Raw genomic sequence first — 26,097 nt, 5'->3', positions numbered from 1 at the left:
GTCTGAGTAGATAAACATCCATTGAGTGTCTACTGCATGCAAGACTCCAGAGCAGGAAGGCTGAATGATAAGGTGCTCCCCAGAAATGGGCAATGTAGTGGGGAGATAAGAAAAATGCCCATTTCACATGGGGCAGGACTGAGGTTACAAGACAGGGAGCTACCTGTGAAGGCAGGGCCGACAATGACCAGGGAGCCACGTTCCTCTCAGCCCTCTCTATTCTCACTCCCAGGGTGTTTCCCCTATTCCTCCTGGGCCTGGAGCAGAGATCATTCAGGGCTGGCCCTCAGCTAAGAAGCAGGAGCAGGACGCCCTGAGATGACCACACAGCTAGGTTGGGGTTCAAGTGGTGTGGTCACCTCAGACCTGAAAGAAGTGACTTAGAGTGTCAGACATTGGCAAAGCACTGTTAGATTGATCCAGCTCTCAATCTGGGCACAGTTCTGATTCACTTCATTAATTCATTAGTTCATTCATTCAGCCAACCAACTAACTGGCATGGCACCAGTTGCTGGGGACAGCTGTGAACTGGGCAGAATGGACCTCTGTCCCTGGAGCCTGCCCAGCCCGGCACCCTCACCTACCACAGTGTCCCTGCCTTGCAGACGATGATCACTGCCGTGGGGCAGACAGTCTACACCGTGGCCTCAGTGCTCCTCCTGCTCTTCCTCCTCATGTACATCTTCGGTGTCTTGGGCTTCTGCCTATTTGGATCTCAAGACACGGGTGACTATGATAACTGGGGGAACCTGGCCGTGGCTTTCTTCACCCTCTTCAGCTTGGCCACGGTACTGTGTTTGGGAACAGTGGTGAGGACAGGGGCCTTGGGAAGGGATAGCCCGGGTGGTGTGAACGTGTGGACATGTGGGGCCTCACATGGGGCTTGCTTCATGTCCAGGTACTCAGCTGGGCCCAGGGAAGCTGAGGTATGTTCCCCATCACAGGCCAGCCCATCACATGGGCTCTGTCGCTGTCTCTAGGCCTATGACTCCTTAGAGTGCTTCCACATGTCTCACAGGGTGATCAAACTTTTCAGAGTTCTCAATGATAATTCATTTGGGTTAAGTTTAATTTATAAATGAAACCCATGTCACGTAGCCTTTTGAGGAACAGGTTGTCACAAATCCACGTAGAAGAAGCATGCAAAACTCAAATCTAGATTTCTAGATTTGGACTCTGGAAAGAGTGGGATCTTTTTAAAGGTGGGACTGGCAGAGAGGCAGTCTCTTTCTGGGAAGGTTGGGAGGCCTAGAGAAAAGAGACCCTGAGGCATGTTGGTCAGTGGTATCCCCACCCAGGGGTGCCCTGCATTCCCAGGCCATTATGTATGTGCTGGAGCCAGTGGATTGGGAGGTGCTGAGGGACTGACATGGAAGCGGAGCCACCCTCCTCCTCAGTGGGGCTGGGACTCCCCTAGCATAGGTGAAGGTGAAGAGGAGACCTGTGCTGCTGGGCCCGGGGCCCTCAGCATACCCTGCCTTGCCTGAGCAGGTTGATGGCTGGACAGACCTGCAGAAAGAGTTGGACAATCGGTCTTTAGCTTTGAGCCGGGCATTCACCATCGTCTTCATCTTGCTCGCCTCTTTCATCTTCCTCAACATGTTCGTGGGTGTGATGATCATGCACACAGAGGTGAGGCCATGGCTGTGAGGATCAGAAGTCAGGGCAGGTGCGGCAGCTGGAGCTATGGGGCAAGTCTCCAGGGACGACCTGGAGCTGTGTCTTCCCAGTGAAGTGGAGTAGAGGTGGCTGGATGGGCTTGTCCCTCACCCGGCCCAATCCTCCTCCCTGAGCCCAGTGCATTTGCCTTGCCTGCTGATGGTGGTCAATAGGATGGTGGGGCTGAGGAAGCCACTGCAGCTGCAGTTGGCAGCTTGAGTGGGGGCTGGTCCTGTGTGGGAGAAGTGATCCTGCTGAGGACCTGAGCAGCAGTGCAAGGCTGGGGAAGAGGAAAGACAGGGCGTGGGCATGCAGCGAGAGCCCACAGTTGACCTCCATCTTCTGACCCTAGGACTCCATCAAAAAGTTTGAGCGAGAGCTGATGTTGGAGCGAAAAACAACAATCATGGAACAGAAGCAGGTGATTCTGCAGCGGCAGCAGGAGGAGGTCAGCAGGCTGATGCACATGCAGGTGAGTGGCCCTACAGGCAGGTGGACAGATGGGTGGACGGATCGTCAGGCTCATGGGATAGCCAGGAGGAGGGGCTGTGAGGCCTAGGTAGACAGCAGGTGGCCTCAGGCGCCTGCAGCCTTAGGTAAGATAGCCGCCTTCCTCCCATATTTTATAGAATCAGCCTTGACTGTCGGCACTTTTGTGTTTCTCTGCACCTTTTGGTGTGTTGAGTGCTGTGATTATAATGTCTCCTGCTATTGGGGGCAGAACTCTGCTGCTGGGCCCTTTGGGGCCAGGCAGTGTGTGCTGAAGCTTCTTCCTGAGAGCTGGTGGGTGCCAGGCAGCCATGGCCCCAGGCCACTGAGTGGACAAGGATGCGGAGGCCCTGATAGGGTACCAAACAACCTTGGTTTTGTCACGTACCTAAAACCCAAACAAGAATGAGCACAGCAGGCTGGAGATTGTCTGTCAAGCATGGTGCAACCATGAGGGAGCAGGGTAAATTTTCCCTCTGAGCCTGAGTGCTCCGAGCCTCCCATGCTGAGCCTCGGGTGCTCTGCTGGGACTTCCTCCCTTGGTGGGTACATCCCTTCTCGACCTCTTCTCTGAGGTGGAGACACACGCCTGTCTTCACTGTGCCCAAGGTTTGTCCAGGGCTCGGAGAGGCTGCGCGGAGCCTCACTTGGACTTCATGTGCCGCCTTCCTCAATGGTGGTCACCTCACTCGGAGGTCCAGGCTCAGAACGGGTCAGGATGAACTTGTGGTCAGGCTGAAGCCTCCTCTCAGGGCCAGGGTCAGGCCTCTGCCTGGGGCCCATCCTGGAGGGTCCTCATGTCTCTGTGCAGCTCGGCTGTCACCTCCTCATCACTGCTCTCTCATTATGCTTTCCTCTCTAGAAAAACGCTGACTGCAAAAGTTTCAGTGAGTTGGTGGAGAACTTTAAGAAGACCTTGCGCCACACTGACCCCATGGTCTTGGATGATTTTGGCACTAGCCTACCCTTCATCGATATCTACTTTTCCACTCTGGACTACCAGGACATGACTATCCACAAGTCAGTTCCAGCCCCAGCCTTTCCTGGTCCCTGGGGCTTCCTCGAGGTCGGGCTGTGTCAGGTGCCCTGGGAGAGTGAGGGGGATGATGGCTGATGTGCTGATAGGCAGTGGGTGGGTGGAACTTGGCTTTCTTGGGGTGCAGGATTCCATGTGTACATTCCATGGGCTGCTGTGTGGACAGGCCGTGGCTGGGGGAAAATCTGCTCCCCCTGCCCTTCCCCAACCCATCTTGACTAGTATGTAAATGCCAGCTCCTTAAAGTCTCTAGGCCTCTCCTCACTCACCCCTTTACAGAGCACAGAGGAAAGACCACTGGGTGACCTCAGCTTCTGGCCTGGTTGTGCCACTACCTTCCTGTGTGGCCTTGAGCACTTCTCTGCCCCTTTCCCATCTGTCACAGGAGGGGCTGCTGGGCTGATTCAATGAAAACCGTGTATATGAAGCTGCGAGCTTGACCTGGCCCAGGACTTGTGCTCAGTGCGGGTCAGCTGGGATTACGAGCAGCCATTATTGAGCAGGAAGGATGTAAGAATCTGGCTGTGGGTGCCAGGGAGCCGCAGTGGGCTCTGCAGCGAGGACAGGTGTGATTAGTCCAACTTCTCAATGAAAGCTGCCTGGAGGGCTTTAGAGCTGGGAGGAACAAAAAGGAAGGCATTGGGGAATGCCCACTTTTGACCCAATATGGGGTCAGTCACTGTCTGGGCACCCCCATGCAGTTACTTCTCTCAGAGCCTAAGAATTTATTTCCAATGTGATATGTGAGGTAAAATCCCCTGCACCAGGGGGCCCCAGGCAGAGTGGCAGATCCAGGATTCCAACCCAGCCTGATCTGGCTCTGAAGTTGTGCCCTTCTTTGACCCAACACCTGCGCAGGTGCTAACGTGTGGTGAGTGGGGCCAGGGGCGCCAGGAGCCTGACCCTGACCTCAGATCCCGTCTCCTCCTGCTCCATTTTTCAGGCTTCAAGAGCTGTACTATGAGATTGCACATGTGCTGGGCCTGATGCTGGAAGACTTGCCCCAGAAGCCCCAGCCCTTGGAAAATGTGGATGAGAAGTAGCTGGGCATGGGGGCACCCATGTGCCGAGGGCCTTGCAGACTGTGACAGATCCCTATTAAACACAGGCTTTCTGAGTTGGCCTCTCCAGAGTGGCTGTGATTATGGCATTTCCCCACCTTTGAGAGTTAGACCTGCATAGGTGCTCATGAAGTTTGATTCCCCAGAGCGAACCCCAGTCCCGCACCACAGGACATGCAGACCTCAGGAGTAGGGAGAGGGAGGCTCAAGACTTGTCCTGGCCAGAGGCCACATCCAGGGGCCATGCTGGCTCTAGGTTCCCTGGACCTAGCAGCAAGGAACTGGGGAAGCTGCCTGAGGACCATAGACCAAGAAGGCCTCCAGCTGTCCCCTGAAGCACATGGTCCGCTTGAGCTGGTGTGGCCCTGCTGATCTGGGTGTGGGTGTTCTCATACTGACAGAGTCACATCTCTCTCTGTGGACCCACTGCTACAGAGACCCCTCTTTGGAAGGCTACTCTCATTTCCCCTAGGCTCACCCCAAGGGGTGCAGCTAAGACTGGCAGGATTCTGTTATATGGGCCTGGAGCTCAATCTGGGGGAGTAGCCTGCTGGCAATGCCAGGGCACTTTGCACAGAGCCTGGGAAGGTGCGGCAGCATCAGCACTTTGGGCTGCTGCCTCGTATGTATGGCTAGGTAGCATTTTCTCTGTCATTCCTGGTCAAATGACTACTAGGGCCACCAAGGTCCTGGCACCTGTCTGGCTTGGCCATGATGGAGCCATCTGAAGGCCCCAGCAGTGTGGGGCAGTGCAGCACAGGTGATACTCCTTGCTCCAGACTGGCCCGCCCAGAGGCCTGGCAGTGCCCACTCCACACCATTGCTGCGGAGTATGCCTGAGGTCTGTCACCTTGGCAGTGCCACCTCAGACAGAGGGGGAGGTATGTTCTGTGACTGGCACCTATAGCTGGGTGCAGAAAGGCCCCGTACCCACACTGGGCATTCAGGTTAGCAGAAAATGCATGGGGTAGAGTGAAGAGCTATGCTGGGGGCTGGGGCTTCCATGACGAGAAACCCATGGTCTCGCCCTGGCCCTCTTGGTGCTCATGGTTGTGTGGGGAAGACAGTCATCCCACCACTTTTCCTGAGGAAGTGACAATAATTGAATTCAGGGTCAGGGGGCTGCGTTGAGAGAATCAGGGCCACGTTGGGAATCATGAAAGCAGTGTGGAAGAAGGATGGCTCTTCAGGGTGAGACCTATTGAGGTGCTGTGGGAGAATCCTCTAAGGGCAGGAATTGCAGCCTGGCCATATCCTACATGGAGACAGCATTGTGTCCATGCCCTGAAGGTGGCCTGGGGTCCATAGGGTGTTTGTGCCCCTCCTGGCAGGGAGAGAGGCTCTGGGTCTGACATGTGCAGGGGATGACTCCAGGCTTCGGCTTCCACGGGTGCTCTTGTGGGTGCAGCCCCGTTAGCAGGGCAGACAGGCCCCAGCTGATGGCTCTAGTTCAGGGCCGGGGCAAAGCAGACATTGCCAGCTGCTCACACAGGGTGTGCCAACATAGCCATGGGAACGCTAAAACATATCCAGCTACGCTCATCAGGAATCCTGGGAATTGCCCTAGGCATCTGAGAGTGAACAAAAGATTTGAAAATTGGCCTCAGTGGGGCAAGGTAGAAAGTGCCATGGTTTTGGAGTTGGGAGACTTGGGTTCCCTAATAGGGAGACCTTGGGCAAAGTGTCTAGTCTTTCAAGCCTCACCTATTTCCTATGAGAAATGCAATGATAAAACTGATTGGCTACAAGGATCAAATCTCCGTAGGCGTGTGAGAAAAGAGGCAGTCAGCTCATGGTTCACCCTTCCTCACTGTCGGCCCTGCACCTCTGCTGGGGGCACCTATAGTGGGCTGTGCTGGACAGGGGTTGAGAGGGGTGAGGTCATCAGGGCAGTGGTGGGAAAAGTATGGAGCTGAGAGCAGGATGCAGAGGTCAGGAACCTGCACGGGGGTGTGATGTGTCCTGAGATGGAGCTGCTTCAGAATGGGCAAAAGGCACGTCAGATCTGGAAGGCCTGGGTCCCATGCCTAGGAAGGCAGCCTTTGGGCACAGCCACCAGAGTGTGGTGTGGGAGGGTGCATTAGTCCATTTTGTGTTGCTGTGAAGGAATACTGGAGGCTGGGCAATTGAAAAGAAAAGAGGTTTATTTGGCTCATGGTTCTGCAGCCTGTCCAGGAGGCATGGCACCAGCACCTGCTTCTGGTGAGGCCTCAGGAAGCTGCTACTCGTGGTGGAAGGCAAAGCGGAGCCAGCGTGTCATGTGGTGAGAGAAGGAGCAAGAGAGAGGGGAGGAGGGCTGCCAGGCTCTTCTAAACAACCAGCTCCCGTGTGAACTAACAGAGTGAGCTCTCACTCATCATGGAGTGGGGGCGCCAAGCCATTCATGAGGGAGCTGCCCCCGTGATCCAACACCTCCCATTAGTCCCCACCTCCAACATTGGGGATCCCATTTCAACATAAGATTTGGAGTGGTGGACACACATCCAAATTATATCAGGAGGCAAGCTGCCTTTAAGGGCACAAGAAGAAGGCTTTTAGAGAGCAGAGAGCTGGTGGGGGCAGAGGTGACGTGCACAGGGCCGGCCCAGCGATGCTGGCAGAGCAACCTGATGGATATTTGGCACAGAGTCCCAAAGCAGCATTTCTGTTTGGCTCTATTCGCCTGCAAAGCAAACACTGGCAGATTGGAATTCCCACTTGGGCTCTCACCAACTCAAACAGGCTTGGCCAAGACCTTTAATTGATTTGCTTGGGGCAGAAGTGGCTCTGCTTACCCACGCCTGGCTGTGGAAAGCAAGACCTTCCTCACTCTCCCCGGACCCTGGGATCTAGTAGGGTTGACCCTGAATGGCTCCTTCATCTCCAGCCTGCCAGCCTGATCGTTTGGGGGCCATAGGGGGAATGCAGAAGACCCGGGGCCGAGTCTTCTGGTCATGCCCAAGCCCTCCCCCAGTTCTTGTGGGAAGGATCTGGAATTCAAGGCTGGAGGTGTTGGGAAGGTGGCCGGATTTTCTTTCTTTAAAACTGCTTTCTGATTCCACCAGCAGGAAGCAGGCCCTGTATTGTGGATATCCAGGCAGTAACTGAGAATATGAATCCTCCTGTCCATTCCAATAGGCCCTAGAAATCGGATTCTGAGATGCTGGAAACTGTGCCCCTTGAGGCTTTCTTTGAATCTTTAGGACACCTCCTAGAACAAACTGGCCTGCAACAGGTCAGGTCTGGCTCTCTGGGCATCTCCACCTGTGTCAGGCTTTGTCCCTGACCCCACATGGGTCTGCTGTGTTGTCCTAAAGGCCCTCAAGAGAGAAGATGGCTCTGAATTCCTGACTAGGCAACTCAGAAAGAAGAGGTGGTTGTTCTGATTGTAGTCACAGGGGTTGGAAAGAGGGAAAGGAGGCAAACGCGATGATGCAAAATCTGTCGACACATGGGCATCCCCACTCTCCCCCATACTGTGCCACAAATAATTTTGTCTGTGTTTGGTCAGCCACAGGCTGCACCTGCCCCAGGTTCTGTCTGACTTTATTGTAGCTCTCTGTGATGTGGCATTAGGGAATGGTGGAAAGCCCGGCCTGCAGAGCTGGAGTGGAGGGAAAGGGGAGTATTTTTGCTTTCTCAGCCAGCTTCATCATTCTCCTCCATGCTGGTTAATCAGGGTAATGGGCAAAACAGAGGGAAAGTTAAAACACCAGCAGGGCTAGATGGATACACAGCAGGGAGCCAGGATGAGGGAGGGACGAAGGAAGCAAAATCTGGGGGCTGAGAGCCTGGGAACTGTGGACAGCAGCTATGACACAGCTGGTGTGTGTGCCCTGGAGAGGACCAAGGAGAGGTTAACTGTCCTGGTGGGTCAACAACAGGATCCCTATGGGTGTTCTCTGAGAGAGGCAAATGATGATTGGAATTATCTTAAAATTATTTTTGGTTGCTGTACCTTTAAAAAATGAAGCCCATGGATAGATTAGACCATGTAGAGTCTGGGTTATATTCGGGTTATATAAAAGATCACCCTGCATAATAGAGACCTATTGGGTTAACAGTGGGAAATGCTAAGAGGGCTTTCCATGGACTGAGCCCTTAGCTGGGATCAGGGGCCTCCAGGTGAAACATACCAGAGGGTGGTGGCACCAGGTATGATTGTTTTCTTCCAAAACGAAACTAAAGTATCAGAAGGGAAGTGTGGAAGAAGCCATAAGGGGATGAAGAGCCTATTTCAAAACTCTTGGGAAACTGCAGAGTGACTGGGGCCTGAGTGAACTGGTGATGGGACCATGGTGGTGTCCTCACAGCAACAGAACCTCACTGTCCTCCAACTTGGCATTTGGGGACCACTGCCCCTGACTTCCTCTCTCTCCAGTGCTACTTCGAGCCTGGGATCGGGGCCTGAGATAAAAAGAACTCTTTAAAACTTGAGGCTGGAGCTGGGCATGGTGGCTCATACTTATAATCTCAGCTGCTCAGGAGGCTGAACTGGATCGCTTGAGGCTAGGAGTTTGAGAGCAGTCAGGGCAATGTAGTGAGACCCCATCTCTACAATGTAAAAAAGAGAAAAAAGAAAAAAAAAACTTGACGCTGGCCCAGAGAAGGAGGGATCCAAACAGAGGTCAGGCTACAGTTTCAGTGGCATAGCCTGTTCTCCTTGCTGACTGTGGAAATACTGCCTTCTGTTTTGCCAGTGTTTCTGTTTATAAGATCTTTTTACATATATGACTTCAATCACCTAACAATGCATATTCCCATTAAACAAGTGGCAAAACTAAGGTTCAAAGAGATGATGTAACCTATTCAAGTTTATACAACTAAGGGGGAAGAGCCGGGATTCACAACCAAATGTGTCTGGCTCTTTAGCCACTCTGCCATGGTGTCACCCAACAATCTTCTGAGGAATTGTCCCCCTTTATAAGCGGAGAAGCCAGCTCTCAGAGACACACTGGGCTAAGGTCATCATTAAAGGGCAGAGTCCGTATTTGAACACAGGTGCCTCTGCACTACTGCCTCATAGCGACCTTGTTCTTTCTTGTTGAAGCAGCTATTTTTTCAACTTTAGAAACCAAGCCATGATTCCCTTCCGAGAGGGGCCTGACTCTGGGAGGAGGTGGGCATGGTTGCTCAGATGGGCCTCAGTTGGCCATTGAGTTCACTGGCACTTTCTCAATCCTTGGTCCAGGCTCTGAAGTTTGCTGGCCCTGGGAGCCCTGGGAGCCCTGGGAGCCTGGAGATTGGGAGGACGGCAGGAAGCAATCAGTGTGTGCAGAGAGGGTGGTGACTGCGGCAGCTAATCAGGAAATTACAGCCTGGGCAGAGAGAGAGGTTTGGCTTAGACGTCGCCTTTCCCTGGGTTCAGTACAGCAGGCCCACATGGAGGCTTGGCTGAGGTCAGGATGTGCTGAGCAGGCGTGAGTGGGTCACAGCAGGCAGGATGTGCCAGCCTGGTCAGTGTCCTGCAGAGCTGTCCGGACACCCCCAAGGCTGGCCTCTGGGGTGGCGACTTGCAGGCAGTTCCCTCTGCCTGCTCTCGCACCCACTCATAACTTGACCCGCAGGAGTGGCAGCTGTGGGCACCTGGAAGGGGTGCCTTGAGAGGCTCTTGGCTGGAGCTTTTTATCTGACCCTTGAAAGGGCAAGTGGAAAAGGAGAGAAAACATTATCAGTGGGAGAAGCCAGCTGCAGAACTGTACATATGTGACACCATCTGCATTAAAGTGAGGGGAAAAAAAAAGGAGAAATAAATAAAACACCACATATAAAGTGGCAGTGAGAGATTTTGTTTTTTTCTCTTTTAGGTGGCAAACATGAAAGATAAAACCTAGGACTGATTGCCCTGGATGTGGAGAATGGACACCCTTGTCCACTCTTGGCAATGCAAATAAGTGTGGCCTTCTCATAAGGCAATGTGGATTAGATTTCATATGTGTGTTTCTAGGGCCCAATCATTCTACTTCTTGAAATTATCCCAAGGAGCTAAATAAATGTCAAATGTACAGAGATGCATGGATAAGGATGTTTACTGTGGCTTATGATAATAGGAATATAAGGAATCACCTAAATGCTTATTGGTGAGGAACTGGTTATGTTATTATGAATCCATAGTTGCGGCCATTAAAAGTAATGATTACTCAATAAGAAAAGATGTTCCTGATATTGTACTGAGTGAAAAAAGTGGCTTTCTAGAGCAGCATGGGATCTGGCATCCTTTATGTAATAGTGAGTGGGCATATAGAATGAATGAGCACATAGACACGTATGTCTGATGAAGGATGTCTGCAGAGATATTCATAAAAATATTCATAGTGGTTTGGGGGATCTTGACTTTTGTCCCCACATTTTTTTGAATGTTTTTCATTTTAAGAATGAGTATGTATTTTATGATCAGGAAAAACAATACTTTTTACCTTGAAAACATTGTATGTGCATCTCCGTGGTAAGTGGAAGGGCATTCTCTGCAGAAGGAACCAAATGCACAAAGGAGAGAGGGCAGGAGCTCACTGAGGGTTTAGGGAGGGCTGAGAAGTCAGTGTGGCTGCAGCCTGTGCTGTGGGATGGGCAGTGGGGGGCACTGGAGGTTGGGGCAGTAGGCTGGAGCCGGATCCTGAGGGCCTTACATCTCAGCAGGGCAGTTTGGCTTTTAAGGGATGGGAATAATGGTAAGTAAAACATTGACCTGGCCAGATTTCATTCCCACTGCCTCTGAGGGTGGCTGTATCCCTCTCACTTGGCATCTAAGGCCCCTCTATTCTCTCTAGTCTGTCTTTTCTTCCTCTTCCCATGTCTCCCAGGGATCCCCTTTGCCTGGCTCAATCTCACCTCTACTCCTGCATACCTATCTGTTCTGTTAGAGGGGGCTGAGTACCAGGCCCCCTCTAACAGGAAGCCTTCCCAGATTGCTCCCACTAGCCTTGATTTCTCCTTTCTCATACTCTCACCCTTGACCTTTCATACCCTACATTGAATCAGACCTTAATGCCTCTACCCATAGATATTTCTTCTAGCACCAGCTGAGGGGGACTATGGACTACAGGATCATCCCTAACACCTGGATGCCAGTGACCAGCCTGCCTGAGATATGCCAGCTTTAGAATCCTGATGGAGGGAGGGAGGGGGAGGACAGCAAAGAGACCCAGCAGTTATTATGTGCATATATGTCACAGGCACAGTGCCAAACACCACGTATAACTTTGCATATTTTCCCCACTTTACAGATGAGGAAACAAGCCCAGAGAAGTTCTGTGACAGTGAATGTGGTGGTGCTGTGAGTTAAACCCAGGCTCTGCCTAACTCCAAAGTTCGTACTCTTAACCTCCATGATCTTGTCTCTGGCCCTTACCTCCCCACACCACCCGAAGGTAGGCTGGGCTGGGTGGGCTGAGGCAGGGCCTTCCTAAGCTTTGCTGGCCAGAGCAGGAGGCTGGTGAAAGCCCAGGACTCAAGGGACTTCAGAGAGGGATGTGAATCCCTCTCACCTAAGGGGGAGCTCCTGACCTGGTGGAGGATCGGGGCAGTGTAGCAACCATGCTGGGGGCTTGGAAGTGCCACCACCCCCAAGGAAGCAAAGCAAGAGATTTCCCTGGGGGGTTGTCTGGAGGGGAGGGAGGCTGGACACGTTGATCAAGAAAGAGCATCTTCACTCAGAAATCCTCCAGCAGTAGGAGGCCAGTGAGATGAAAATGAGTAGTTTTGTGCCCCAGAAGCAACAGCCCACTTGAAAGCAATATTTAGTGGTCACATCCAGGGTCTTTTCAAACCCTGATAGGAAACCTGGAGAGATAGGCAGGTGGGGTCAATGTCTGCTTGACAGAGGGTTACTGGGGCTCTGTGAAGCAAGGTCATGCCCTGGCAAGAGCCTAGCCTACGGGCTAGAATTTGGGCTCCTTGACTCCCCAAGGGGATCATGCCCTCTTCTAGGCCCCTCCACTAGCCTGGGCTTAGTGGATATCCCTGCATTGAGGGGTGGGGTGAGTTTCTGTGAGCCTGGGGGGCTGGGTGGGCCTCAGTAGGCCCACTGTGGGTTCTGGACTGTGGGGGAGTTGAGAGGCATTGGTGGAGTTAACGCAAAACTTGGGAGAAGCCAGGAGTTTACTATGAATTGTGTGTGCCTGTATTCATTCTGGCCTTGGTGACACAATAGGAATGCGAGCTTGGGGGATGGAGGAAGGATCCTTGGCCACACCATGCCTGGGGTGGGGTCTTTTGTGTAAGGATATCCTCTATTGAGTTGCATTTACCCAGACAGGGAGAGAGGTGTGTGTGTGTGCGCGCGCACACGCGTCTGTGTGGGCATGTGTGTGCACGAAGAGGCTGGAGTCTGGGTGGGGATGAGCATCCATCCCAGTGTGTCCTGGAAGTTTCCCAGATAGGCCACAGGAGGGAACAGTTTGGGGAAACCCTTGCTGGGCCCCACCACAGCCTGGCAGGCGGCGAAGTGGCCAGCCGCTTTGTGGCTGCAATGTCTTAGAGAGTTTGCCAAGCACTTTCTGTGAAGTCATTGGGATGTTAAACTCTTGGTTCAATTAAATGGGTTAATAAGTATTGTCTGATTTTGATGAAGACTAATAATATAATGTGATAATAGCAATAATGGTGCTATTAGCTGCGATTATCACTCGTGCCACACTGTCCCGGGCATGGAGGGGGGTGCAGCTTGCATTCCCGCATGCTCAGGCCGCATTTTCCACTCATAAAACCCCATTCTTCAAAGCCTTTCCAGCCCAACTCCCGATATCCATTTTCAGGACAAATTACCAACACTTAAAAAAATTGGTCCATTTTGCGTGAAAGCCAAGTTCAAATTACTGTTACTTTCCCCTTTGTGCTGAAAACTTAAAAAAAAAGGTAGGGGTGGGAGCTGAGGGGGACACAGGGGACAGATAGAGGAGGAGAGGCAGAGGAGGGGGAAAGAGGGCAAATGGTGTATGGATGAAGGAGAAAAAAGCGAGCCTTCTTGTTTCAGTAAAAATGTATTTCTGGAATGATGTTTCAGTTTACTCAGGCAGAAAAATTAGAAATGGTGTGCTTATTAAACAGGCTAAGTAAGCATGACTATTTTTAGTAGTGTAGTAAAACCTTGGTAATTTGGACCTCTTTAATAAAGATTCCATGATCATGTGGGCTGGCAGGCACACACTGTGTGTGTGTGTTGTGTGTGTCAGGGCAAGGTAGGGGTGCAGATGGGTTGCTGAATTGGAGGTTAGGGAGAGGGAAGGGTGCAAGAAGGGACAAAAGGAAGAGGAAAGGACTCCCTCTTAGGAGAACCTGCTTCAAACACTGAACTCTTGCTTAGTAATCAAAGATCATTACAAATTCTTCTCACTGAACACTCTTATTGGCACCTACTTATTTGACATCTGTTCAAAGAAGAATGTATTTGAAAGCAAAAATTTCATTTCTATAAAAATCTGTAAAGATTTACTTGATAGCTGTCATACTGGCCCCCCTCCAGTGAGGCTGCATCCCAGGTAGGTGATGACCGGCACCTCAGTGGGAGGACAGGGGAGTGGGCAGAAGGCTACTCCCTGTCCTGTGGGTCATAGGGTATTTTTTTTTTTTAAATAATGATTATTTTATTTCATCATTGCAAAAGTGATAAATTGTCAGTGCAGAAAAACCTTGAAAGGGAGAAATGTAAAAAATGCTCATTTTCTCCCTGTCAGAGGTAGCTGCTATTAACACTTTGTACAAATCTATAAAATTCTCTGTGCATACATAAGAACAAAAATGATACTGTGCTTAAGACCGTTTCATAGCTTGCTTGTTTAGCTTTTTTGACAGAGAAGCTTGATTTAAAAACAGGGCAATAGTGAATCTATATTTAATTTTATGCTAAACTTACAAAGAAAAGTCATCCATCTCAGGTTGCTCTTTCCTGGCCACAAAGTAGATGCTTGATAAAGGAAGTGTCCTTAATGGAGTCCCACGGCTATGCTGCATAGAAGGATGAAGATTCAGAATGAGGGCCACACAAGGGGCCCGTTATTGCTGGGCCTCCAAGGGGCTGCTGGTTGAAGAGGATTGTAGGGAAAGATTTGCCAAACAGTGAACACAGCCCCTGGGGGTTGTGGGAACCAGCCTCCAAATGCCTCTCTGGGTAATGCAGGGCATAAATACTTTTTGGATAAAATTGAGGTAAAATATACATAACATAAAATCTACCACTAACTTTTGTTTTTGAGACTGAGTTTTGCTCTTGTTTGTTGCCCAGGCTGGAGTGCAATGGCATGATCTCAGCTCACTGCAACCTCCGCCTCCCGGGTTCAAGCGATTCTCCTGCCTCAGCTTCCCAAGTAGCTGAGATTACAGGCATGTGCCACCATGCTCGGCTAATTTTTTGTAGTTAGTAGAGACAGGGTTTCACCATATTGGTCAGACCGGTCTCGAACCCCTGACCTCAGGTGATCCACCCACCTCAGCCTCTCAAATTGCTGGGATTACAGGCGTGAGCTACCGTGCCTGGCCCATTGTACTGTTTTCTGTAGTGACTATACCATTTTACATTCCCACAAGCAATGAACAAGGGTCCCAGTTTTTCCACATCCTTGCCAACACTTGTTATTTTCTTTTAGGATAATAGTTATCCTGATGGGTGTGAGGCAGTATCTCACTGTGGCTTTGATTTGCATTTTCCTAATAACTAGTGATGTTGAGCTTCTTTTCGTGTACTTATTGCCAATTTGTATATTTTGTTTGGAGAAATGTATATTCAAGTCCTTTGCCCATTTTTGAATTTGGGTGTTTGGTTTTTTTGTTGTTCAGAAACACTTATAAAAGCAGTGTCAAGAGCTGCCTGTGCTGAAAAGGAGTGAGTGAGTGGCGGAAGAAGGAAAGACACAAGAGAGGAGAGAAAGGAGTGCAGAGAGGGAGAAAGGGTCAAGATATGTTTTGTGGAGTGTGGGAGTGAGGGATGGCTATCCCTCAATTCTTTTATTCAGTAAATATTTATTGAGCATCTACTATGTGCAGACACTTCTGAGGGGTTGCTGTCTACACCTGTTTGACTCAGTTCACCATGCTGGCTCTCTGACCACACTGATCCTGTCCAGCTGCCAGGGCCAGCCTCCGGGAGGCAGTGCTTATAGTCACAGCTCATGGACTCTGCAGTCAGGCTAGGGATTGAGTCCCTAAAGTGGTGTGGTGCACCTTAGGACAGGTTACATGAGCTCTCTGAGCTCCACATTCCCCTATAAAATGTAGCTAATAAAAGAAATAAAACATGTCAAGTGCAGCAGGGGACAACAGAGAGTGAAACATGTGCCTCAGCCAGCCAGAGCAGCTTTCATCCTCTGTGGGGGCCATCCTGCCCTCTGCCTCCTCCCTGCTCCACAAGCAGCTTCCTGTGCCCTGACCTGCTCCTCAGCAGCGGTCTGATTCAAGGAAAGCAGCCCCTCCAGCCAGGGCTCCAGCAGCCGTGTCTCCTGAGTGCTCTGCAGCTACTTGACAGGTAGATACCTGCCCTGGACAGTACCAGCCAGTCGGGAGGCCAGACCCAGCAACCTGCAAAAGCAACGTGGGAGTGTGAAGAGTGGGGTTCCCCTGATGGGAGGGGCAAGGAGGCAGGGACCAGCAGGGGCTGGGAGGAGGCCTGGCAGGGTAGCCCCCCATCTCAGAAACAGGAAGCTTGTAATCTGGACTGACGTGGGAGCTTGGATTTCCTGATTGAGATTTCAGGGCCCTTTCTTCACCAAAAAGCTGTTCTGTGCCTCTGCCTGCCTCCACCCCAGGGCTTCCTCTGTCCCTGCTTCCTGTGCCCTCTGCTGTTCTCACATAGCCTGGAGCTCAGGAGGGCAAATCGTAGGGCCCGGGGACTTTTCTGTCTCGGTCTGGGAGCCCAGCTGAGCATAGCCTCTTGAAGAGAATTTTAATTTTTGATTTCCTTTCCCTTCTGAATACAAATGTGATTCATGTAAGGGTAGTGTCCAGCTCAGTGGGTGTGAGCACAGGCCCTGGTCAGAGGGTCTGAGTTCAGGTGCTGCCTCTACCCCTCATTAGCTGTCTGTGCCATGTTGGGCAAGTTAGTGTTCCCTTTGAGCTTCAGTTTCTTCCTGTGAAAAATAAGGACAACAAATCCCTCCCTCATGAAGCTGCTCCAAGGAGCTTGCTGGGTCCTGGTGCTCAGGAAGAGCCTGCTGTTAGCTTCTGATAACATGATACGCAAACAAAAACAGGTGTCCAGGCATCCTCGCCTCATGGTGCATGGCGCCCCCAGAGGAGCGTGCTGGGGTGAGCACCCCTGCTTCGCCCCCTGCCCTGCTCATCTCTCAGGGTGCTGACTGGGCTCTGCCTCTCCCCAGAGGCCCAGTGGGTGGCAGGAATTGGTTCCTTTCCCAGGGCCTGGCCCACAGAAGATGGTGGGGAGATTGTACTACAGGAAAATAGGCTGGGTGACTGAGGGCCCAGAATCTAGGATAGTTCCTGGGGTGGAGTGGGGGTATAGCCAGGAGTACTGTCAATCATGACTCACATTGAGGATACCCTGCAGAGGCCGGGAGGGAAAGCTGAGCTGGGAAAACCCCAAATGACATCTAAAGTGACCTGTTGAGAAATTTTGACAGAGAAGTCCTATTAATGCAGAAAGGAGGGAACAGGCCCTCAAGAAGAGAGCCAGGGCATTCCACTTTAATAAAATAATCATACCAGCCTCACAGGGCTGTGTGCAGGTAAAGGGGCTCACGAATGAGGAGTGTACACTTAACTTGGGGCCCAGGGCTGTGTTGACCTGGCTTGTGTAGGTTCGGTCAGCATTGGCGCTTGCTACTGAACATAGGGATGGAGCCGCCTCCCCAGAAGGGCCTTGCCTGACCACCTTGTTTAAAGCAAGACCCCATTTACTCTCATAGCACCCTGTTGTTTTTCTTCAGCCTAGGTTGTAATTACACATGTCTGTTTACCTGTCCAGCAGAGCGGGGGCTGTGTCTGTTTCCCCTGCTCTATCCTAGCACTGAGAGCAGGGGCACGGTCAATGTTGAATGAATGGGGTCCCCTCCCCCAGTCTTCAGGCAGAGCAGGCTAGGAATTCTGCCCCCCCCCCTTTTTTTTTCCAGAGGATTGGGCTTTCAGAGCCCCCTATAGTCCCTAGGCCCTTTCGGAGATGACCCTGCAGCCGGAGCAGCAGGGAAGGGCTGGATGCTGTAGACTGCCAGCCACAGAATAGCTGGGTGGGAACAACTGGGAGGGGCCTGCGGCTGGGTCTTTCACTCACCTGCTTGGCCGCAATCCTTGATGGATGATGGGGTCATTCTGGGACAATTTCTGCCCTTCTACCCATCTGCAGCTGTTTGGCCTGTGGCCCCACAACCACACTGCATCACCACCTGAGCCCTGTGTGGCTCCCCTCGCACCTGGTGCTAGACCCGACTTTCACCAGAGGCTTCCTTTTCGCTCCTCACTTTCCTCCAGCCCACCTCCTTCTAGGTCTCCCCTGACTCCTGCCCTCAGCTGAGACCAGGGCCCTCTGGTCTTGGCAGATGTGTGAGGCTGAGGGAGGCCCTCTGAGTCCAGATGTGGTTGTGTTTATGTTTCCAGAGAGTAAGGGGTCGGAGCTCTGGACTGGAGCCGCTGGGGGAGGGGTGGTCTGGCTCCAGCCCCCTGCCCTATTCCACCCCCACCCCCACTAGCCTGTGTATCTGGCCTTGTTCATCTCAGAGCTCCACACTCCAGGTCTCACAGCATCAGACCTTCCTCCAGGGAGGACCTCTCTTCATTCCTCATCTGAAGGTGAGAAAACCAGTGGAAAGATGCCTGGCTTTGGAATCTAAAATCCTAGTGGCTCAGTGTGACCTTGGCCCAGCTATAGGGCCTTGGTTCCATCTGTAAAATAGGGCCAACACTCCTGACCTCAGAGGCTGTGTTGACCTGGTTTGAGAATGTGTGCACAGGGCTCTCCAGCTGTCAGCTCATGACTATACCTATGGCTGTGCCCCACTCCAGCTAGGGCTTGCCTGGGTCCAGGGCAGTGCCAACCCCCATCATAAGGTGATTCTAAAGCAGAATCTCAACCCCTCCTTCCTCCCCCACTGCAGCTGCAAACATTTTGTTTTGCCATTAGAAATGACTTACTTAAGGGAAGCAGAATTTTACAGGCAGTTTACAGGCTGGTCTTGTTCAGTAGTTTCCAAAAGCCAGGGGAGGGCGGAGGCGGCCGGCAGTCCCCACAAGTTGGGATGGATTGGAAGTGAGAAGTGAGTCCTGTGTGACGGACACTTTCTCCTCCACAGCCGCACGCCGCTGGGTGGGCTCTCGGCACAGTACGGGCAGTAGGGATAAACGTCTCGCTAGACTCATAGATCCAGCCCCCTCAGTCCTCCTAGAACAGCCTGGCCCTGGCTCCAAGGAGGGAAGAGGGGCTGTTGCCGCACCCACAGGAGAAAAGGCAACCCCTGGCCTAAAGAGGCTCTCAGCAGCCCGCGCCCTAACGCTCCGGGCAGGCAAGGGTCCCATAGCACCCTGGAGCCGCGGAGGGAGGGGGTTCTCGCTAAGGCGGCCCAAGCACAACGCCCGGGTGCGCACCGGGTGGGCTAGCAACGCCAGACGGTGGGTGCCTTCAAGGGAGCCAGGCTGAGTAGGTCAAGAATGGTGATGGGGAAGAGGAGTTAGGGAAACCTCTGCGGTGGCTGCCTCAGCGCCCCTCTCCTAGCCAAGGGCCCCGGGCTGTCACAGTTCCCTTTCTATCCGCCTCCCTTCTCAACCCAATGAAGCAGTCAGGGCTCAGCAGTGCTTAGCACGCTCGGACTATGGTTTTAATAGACGTACATGGACAAGTCGATATAGACAGATTTATAATTCTATACAGTCAGTCCGACATACACAGGGACGCTGTAAACAGGGGCGTGGGCCAGAGAGCGGGTGTGCAAAGTGGGCGCAGGGCCCCGGGGCCGGGCCCCTCGCTCTGCTGGCTCGACTCTTGCACGGTGGGCGGTGAGGAGGGGGCTGTTATCCCAGACGGGGCCACCTCCTAGCCCGGGAGCAGAGCAGGGGGCCTAGGCCTGCGGCTAAGCTCTGGGCTGGGGTGTTCTGAGACGAGCCTCCCCCTCCTCCCGCCAGGTCCGCACTGCCCGCTGCAGCTCCGTGGCCTTAATATAGGGCTCCGGGGCGCAGGGCCAGCGAGGCTCTACCAGGCGCGCCAGGGCCGTGTGCGGCTCCACGGAGTGCCCAGTCCTGGGCTGGGCACTGTTACCCCCGGCCCAACGCCCGCTCCAACGCGGATCCGACTTGAGCTAAGGCGCTCTCGGCCGGGGACGGCTCGGAGAGGGCATCTTGGTTTGTACGGGGTCGGGAAATCCCAGGCAAGTCCAGGCCCCGCACATCCAGTCCGCAGGGCAGGCACGGCGGCTCAGTCCGGGTCCAGGGCGGCGGGGGCGCGGGCTACGAGGGCGTCCTCCCCCGGCCGCTGGGCCTCGGCGTTCACCTACCGCGCTGCGTCCCCTCTGCGGAGTGGGCCGCCGGGGCCCGTGGGAACACACACACACCACCCGCGCCATCCCGAGGGAAATTGCAACTCATCCATTTTTTCGCGGCACTTTTCTCCGACGTCTTTTTCCTTTGTTTTTTGTCTTTTTGGAGGGCAGAGTGGGGTCTGGAAAAGCAAACACAAAACCAACCCGGAGTGGGAAGTGGGAGGAGGGGGCTGCGCAGGCGCGAGGTCCGCGGCGCGGTGCTGCGTGGCGAGCCGCGGCGTGGGAGCCGGGGCTCTGCGTGCGTCCTCCGCGCCCGCGCCCTTCCCCGCGCCGGCAGCCAGCCCGCGTGGCACGGCGGGGCGGTCAGCTGTTATACTGGCACGCGTTGAGGCCCGAGGCCGGGCCCTGCAGGCCGCCGTAGCCGAACGATGAGTGCTGCTTGGACTTGAGCCGCAGGCTGGCTAGGCTCGAGTTGCACGTGTCCCGGTAGACGCTGTAGGGCGAGGCGGGGGTGCCATACGGGCAGGCGCCCGGCGACATGGCCGAGTTGAGCGAGGAGCTGGTGAGGTTGTTGATGTTGTTGAGGCCCGAGTTGGGCATGCCAGGCACGGCGCCTGGGCCCATGCTGGACGGCATGGTCATGGAGGAGATGGAACTGGGTGCCGAGAACATGGACTGCGACGACAGCGGGCTCATGGAGTTGAAGAAAGTGAAGCTCTTGGTGGAGAGCGGTGCTGGCGCCAGGCTCTTGGCGGCCCAGTTGTTGTAGGAGTAGCCGGCGGCGTACACGTCCTCATAGGGCTGCACCAGGCCGCTGAACTGCGGCACGTAGCCGCCCTTGCACAGATCCAGCTGCTGGTTACGCTCGCGCTTCCGCCACTTGGCTCGCCGGTTCTTGAACCAGACCTGGGGGAGGGGGCGGGAGAAGGGGTCAGGGCCGCTGAGGGCTGGGAGGGCTGGGAGGGCCCCCCCTCCCCGCTGCCCGGGAGCCCTCCGCCCCGCCCGCCTGCTGCCCTCCAAAAGTTGTTCCTCTCCTTCGACCCATTATTTCCGCTCCTACATTCCCTCCGCAATGGTTCCTTTCCCGTCCCCAGAAAATACTAGTTTTTTTCCTTTTCCCGATCTTTATCTTCTTCCCGAAATTATATCCGTTTTCTTCTCCGAATACAGATTCTCTTTTATTTTAACAGATATTCGTTTTCTTTATTCCTCTCTCAACCAATTCATTTCTGCCTTCTCCCCCAAACGGATTTGCATTATCTACTATTTCCGTCTTTTTATTCTCCCTCAAATACAAAAGGTATTTTTCTTCCCTCAGACATAGGACTCTCCGACTCCCTCAATTCTTCGATCTATTTCATCGCTCAAATAGTTTGTTATCTTTATTGGCAATATTTGATATTTTCTTTTAGGCTCCAAATGTTTATTTTCGTTCAGTCCACCCCGCTATCTGAACCTCTTTCTTCTCCCTTAGTCTATTTTCTTGTTTATCCTCCATTTTTGATCCTTTTGAATCGTCCCCAAATATTAGGTTTTTTTCATTTTTTCCAAATATCTCACCTCCACGGTTCCCTTTAAACAGTTGATTATTTTTCTCAAATCTTGATCTTTTTGCTTCCTATTTAATTTTTCCTGCCGCCTCAATATATGCCAAATATGTTTCTCCAAATATTTAAATTTTCCAATTAAATATTAAACATTCTCTAAACATTGAATTTTTTTTCGATTCTTACTAGTTTCTTCTAATCTTCCTGCCCTTCCTTTTCTCCCTCTAAATTTGGTGAGAAACTCCTGGTCCTCCGCATGCCCCCTGCCCTCTCGGATTTTCCTCCAGTTCTGAGCGGAGTTTCCTGAGCTAGTTTGCCAGACCCCTGCATCTCAGCTTTCCCTAGTCCTCAGCACTGACACTACCTGATTCCACCCCCACCCCACCCCTACCACCATAAACCTGGGCAGGATTAGTGAGTTCAGGATTACTGAGTGCTGTGTCTTCACTCCAAGTCCCACTGGGCTGGCCAGCCTGCCTACGGAGGGGTGCGGGCTGGGGTATTGGGAAGGAGTCTGTGGGCCAGGTGGGACTTTGGTCGGCTTGTGAGGTACTCCCAATATCTGATTAAATATTTGCACCCCCAGGGAAGAAATGATTCTCTTGCTACCCTGGCAGGAAAACCTTGCTTTTACTGGAAACCAAATGGGTGGGAAGAGAGAGAATGCAGGTTGGCTTTGGGTCTGAGATGGTATATCCCAAAAGGGATTGGGAAGGTCACTTGACCATGGAGCCCTCCTCCCCCCCCCAACTGACGGGAGGCCTTCTGGAAAGGGCAGAAGGCAAAGGGGGTCCTACTGACGGCTGGGGATGGTGGAGAATCTCTTGAGCTTTTAGAGAATCTGCTTATGGGATGGGACCACTGCTCCAGGAAGTTTTGAGAGGCCCAAACCCAGGCACCTTTCAGGCTTCTGCGAGGCAGCCAGGCAGGACCTGCCTTTCCCTTTCGTTTTTTTGGGGAAGGCCAGCAGCTCCTGAGGTCCCCAGAGGCAGGGAATCCACTGCCCAGTCTCTAGCCCAAGGTATGCTGCTAACATCCGAGTGGGTCCTGGGCCCCACAGGGCTTGGGGGATTCTCGTGGAGATATGGGTCTTTGGGTTGGGATTGCCTTAGTCTGAGGATCAGGTAGGGTGAGGGTCAGAGGGGTTGGATGTTGGGGGTGGCCTGGAGGCCTGGCAGACGCTTGGTGGGCCGGGGCCTAAGGTGGGGATCACCAGTGGAGGGAGGGAGCAGGTCTGAATGGTAGGAGAGTGGAGGGCTGCGTGCGTGCAGGTCTAAGCTTTGGAAGGCTGCCGTGGAGGCGGCGGGCAGCCCTCTGCGCGGGTGCCCTTAGGCGAGTGCCCTTTGCTCACCCGCACACGCGGCTCGGTGAGGTTGGTCCACACTGCGATCTCCTCCCTCATGCTCATGTCGGGATAGCGGTTCCTCTGGAACGTGGCCTCTAGCTCCTGCAACTGCTGGCTCGTGAAGTGCGTACGTTGCCGCCGCTGCTTCTTCTTCTTGGCTGGGTCCTCCGAGCCTCCGCAGCCCGCGCCTCCCGCGCCACTGTCCTCGGGCCCCTTGGGTTCCCCGCCGCGCTCCTTCTCTGCAGCAGGCAGGACAGGGCGCAGGTCACCTGGGCTTACGCCCGGTTGCACCCTGTCCCGGCTCCACCGAAGCGCCAGCTACCAGCGCTGGCGGTCTTCCCTCCCCTCTCCCTCCGGGGGCCCTGGGAACTGTCCCCACTGGAAAGCGCCCGCCAGGTGCTGGTCGTCAGTAGGCACCTCTCCTCTGGTGTGCTGCGGAGAAGAGCCCAAGTATCGGAGCCCGAGCCTCGGGCCTGGGTTTCTGGCTGGGCACGCCCGCACCCTTAGCTCAGCTCAGGCTGGCCCTGCTGCTGCTGTTCTAGCAAATGTACGCTTTTGTTTTGTTCGTTTTGCGAGCTCTTAGGGGGTCTAAATCGGAGGGGTCTCTACTTCTGTGAACTAGGATCAGATCCTTCCAGCCTAAAGCCCCTCCACTTTCTTCTTCTCAGGGATGTGTGGGAGCCCCACAGGGCAGGCACTGCACAGCCGGGTTCTCGGCCTTGCTTCCAGGCCTCCAGTCCCAAAGCCTAGAAAAGCCCACCAACTGCAGCCCAGACAGACTGACTTTGTCTAGGTGACCTCGGGCTTTAGTCTGTGTCTCTTTGAAGCTACACAAAACACACGCAGTCATAGAAACATTGATACATAGAGAAAAAGAGTTTAAAAACAAAACACAGAAGCCCAGAAAAGCTTACAGCTCTATGCTTAAAGACACGGAAAGGGCCACAAATTCTCAAAATCAGACAGGAAGAAACAGAGCAAATGTAAATTAAGAAGCTAGAAAGCTTCATACAAACACACCCCTAACTAAATACAGAGCTGTAAGTGTATAAACTCCAGGCTGACAGAGGCATTTATTTCTCCAGGATTAAAAAAAATGTACCTTGTAGATAGATTTTTAACCCCTTCCCAATAAGGTCTTGTAGAGATAATTTTAAATCCCAGAGAAACACATTACAGTTAGGTAATGTAAATTCCCCAAATAACACCACTGTAAATGGATTTTGCGAAAATTCTCGAGAAATGCGCCATTTTGGATTGACTTTTTAAAATCTCCAGAAGAATAATGCTGCGTGTAGTTATTTTAAATTCCAGAGACCTACACTTAGTATATTAATTCTTTCAAAATCGAAAGATACAGTTAAAATTGTTAATTCACCCTCATAGATTTGGTGCAAAATAATCAATCTACAATTATATATCTCTCTAGGTTTTAAAAATAAAACCAAAGAACACGCTTAAAACTTCTGAAAACAAAAGTATAGTTCAGCGTTGACTGTGTTTTAACCAAGCAAACAGAACCTCTCAGAAAAATCACTTAGGGATGCAAAAGAGAAACAGATTAAGAAAGCGGAGAGAAACACTCAGCCGTGTATTAAGAAATGAACGCGGAAGAGTCGCCCACGCCAGGGAGCTCGGAGCCCCTCGGGGCGGCTACGCTGGGCAGCGGATTCGCCGCTTCACTGCCGGAACCGGTCACCCGCGGGCCCAGCTCGCTGCTGGAAAAAAGCTCTAACTCGGACAAAAAGCGCGGAGGGAGACCCGCTGGAGCCGGAGCCCGGGCCGGGCAGCTCCCGGCTCTGTCGGCGCACGTGGGCCGGGATCCCTCGATCGGGGTTCGGTCTGGTCTTACTGGGAGTCCAGCCTCGCCCCTTGGCCCGCTGGTCCCCTGGCCCGCTCGCCCTTACCGTCCTCTGTGTCTCCCTTTTACTTGATGACCCTCTCTCCCCCCCAGTTTACCCTTCCCACCCGCCCCTTCTCTTCGGTCTCTTCCTCTCAGTCTGTCGCCTACTGTCACGGTGTTAGCCTCCCTCTCAGTCTCTCTAAGCGCGTTCTCTCGCTCATCACCCCCATTCCTTTCTGCGTCTGCTCCTCTCCCTTCGTCCAAGCCGCTCCTTAGCGCCCAGTTGCGCAAATCCAACTTTTTTCCCGTTCTATTTACTCCTGATCAAGAGGGGCTGTCAGTCCAACCCTCCAGCTGTAGGCTCGTGCATCTGCCAGTTTCCTGGTGCGTGGGGACCGCGTGGAAGTGCCTTCGCGTGTGCGTAAGTTTCCGCGTTCACCGTCAGGTCGAGAACGGGAAAAAGAAAGCTCCTGACGCTTCTGGGGCGGAGAGGGAGCTTGGTTGCACGGCGCGGGCGTCAGGCCCTGCTCCCAGCTTCCCGTGCCCCACGCCCGGGAAGGCTCCGTGCGCGCCGCGCGGGGAACGGCGCTTACCTGGCAGCTCCGTGTCAGACGACTCGCTGGCAGAGTTCTCGAGCGGCTCGCGGTGGTCGGCGGGCCGGGCCAGGTGGAAGGCGGGCCCCATGTCATGGGGTGGCGGCGGTGGCGGCCGGAGCCCCTCCGGCAGCCGCTCCAGGCTCATGCCCCCCTTGAAGGCGTCCATGGAGGTGGGGACCGCGGCGGGCGCTCCAGGGGCCGGGGCTGGGCGCGCCCCGCCGCCCTGGCTGCGACCTGCGGGGACAAGAGCGCAGCGCCTAAGCGGCTGCCCTCCAGGGCTGCCGGCGCCCGCAGCGACGCCGTACCCGCCCCATGGACCGCCCGGGGCTGCGGTGCCGGGCGGGCAGAGGCGGCGGCAGCTTCTAGAGACCGGGCGCCTGGCTCCGCGCTCCGGTCCGCGCTCCCGCCCCTCGGGCCTCAGTCGCCCCGCCGGCCCCGGCTCCGGCTCCGGCTCCGGCTCGCGATCCGGGGCCGGTTTCTAAGGCTCCGGACGGCGCCGGCAGAGTCTGTCTTAAAGCGACAGCGCGCACAGCCAGGTTCCAGCAGTCTCTGCGCCAGGGGTGCTGGGTGGGGTGGGTCTGGGTGGGAGGGGGCTGGGGAGGGAGGGTGCGAGCAAGCGAGGGAGCGCGGGCGGAATCCAGCCCCGAGTCGCCCGCGCCGCCGCGCCCTCGCTGCCGCCCGCCCTCCCTCCCTGCCTCGCCCGCGCCCTCCCCCTCCGCAGCCACCTTCCCGCCGCCTCCCCGCCCCCCGCGGCCTCGCTGCGCCTCTCCCTCCTTCCCCGGTGACACACCGAGTTCTCCCTCGGCCTCACAAAAGAAACGCATCTGGCCTGCAAGTCCCGGGCGGCTCGTGCCCACCTCAGGCCCCAAATGACTTGTTTTGCCTAGAAATCAACTCCCGTCTCGGCCGCCTCGAAGTCCCCAGCCCTGGCGAGAACAGCCCAGGATGAGTGAATGTTTGCCGAGCAGGAACGCACCGAGCGGGCGCCTTCGAGCCAGCGCCTGGGCGGGGGCAGAGCCCGGGGCCCGTTCCGGCAGCTCCCAGCGGTGTCCTCGTCGAGGGGCCGCCTGCCCCTCCTCCTCCAGCCTCTTCTCCCGGGAACTCAGCCCGGCTGAGTGACAGCAGCCTGCACTCT

At 54.0% G+C, this 26,097-nt stretch overlaps 2 protein-coding genes across 5 annotated transcripts in view; one reads left to right on the top strand and one right to left on the bottom strand.

The window, feature by feature from the left end:
* The window catches only part of CATSPER3 (cation channel sperm associated 3), a 58,050-nt gene extending 43,662 nt beyond the window's left edge, over window positions 1-14,388 (top strand). For 3 of the 4 annotated variants that reach the window (XM_032248190.1, XM_032248244.1, XM_032248042.1), the window contains 5 exons: window positions 606-788; window positions 1,492-1,632; window positions 2,012-2,131; window positions 3,011-3,168; window positions 4,128-9,954. In XM_032248190.1, the coding sequence (XP_032104081.1) occupies window positions 606-788; window positions 1,492-1,632; window positions 2,012-2,131; window positions 3,011-3,168; window positions 4,128-4,227 (702 nt within the window). In that variant the 3' untranslated portion in view covers window positions 4,228-9,954. Of the gene's footprint in view, window positions 1-605; window positions 789-1,491; window positions 1,633-2,011; window positions 2,132-3,010; window positions 3,169-4,127; window positions 9,955-10,031 lie in introns of those variants that run through there. The other variant, XM_032248122.1, reaches the window with a different exon arrangement.
* A 4,561-nt stretch (window positions 14,389-18,949) lies between these two features.
* On the bottom strand, window positions 18,950-25,521 carry PITX1 (paired like homeodomain 1). Its single transcript, XM_032247962.1, has 3 exons — window positions 24,960-25,521; window positions 22,530-22,762; window positions 18,950-20,537 (listed from the first exon to the last, which is right to left on the bottom strand). The coding sequence occupies exons 1-3, from the start codon at window positions 25,126-25,128 to the stop codon at window positions 19,995-19,997; spliced, it is 945 nt and encodes a 314-aa protein (XP_032103853.1). The 5' UTR covers window positions 25,129-25,521; the 3' UTR covers window positions 18,950-19,994.
* Window positions 25,522-26,097: the final 576 nt, after the last annotated feature.

This window comes from Sapajus apella, unplaced genomic scaffold (assembly GCF_009761245.1).
Source record: "Sapajus apella isolate SASKATOON/1434 unplaced genomic scaffold, GSC_monkey_1.0 scaffold1, whole genome shotgun sequence".
Taxonomy (NCBI): domain Eukaryota; kingdom Metazoa; phylum Chordata; class Mammalia; order Primates; family Cebidae; genus Sapajus; species Sapajus apella.
This window is presented reverse-complemented; position numbering and strand designations above follow the sequence as displayed.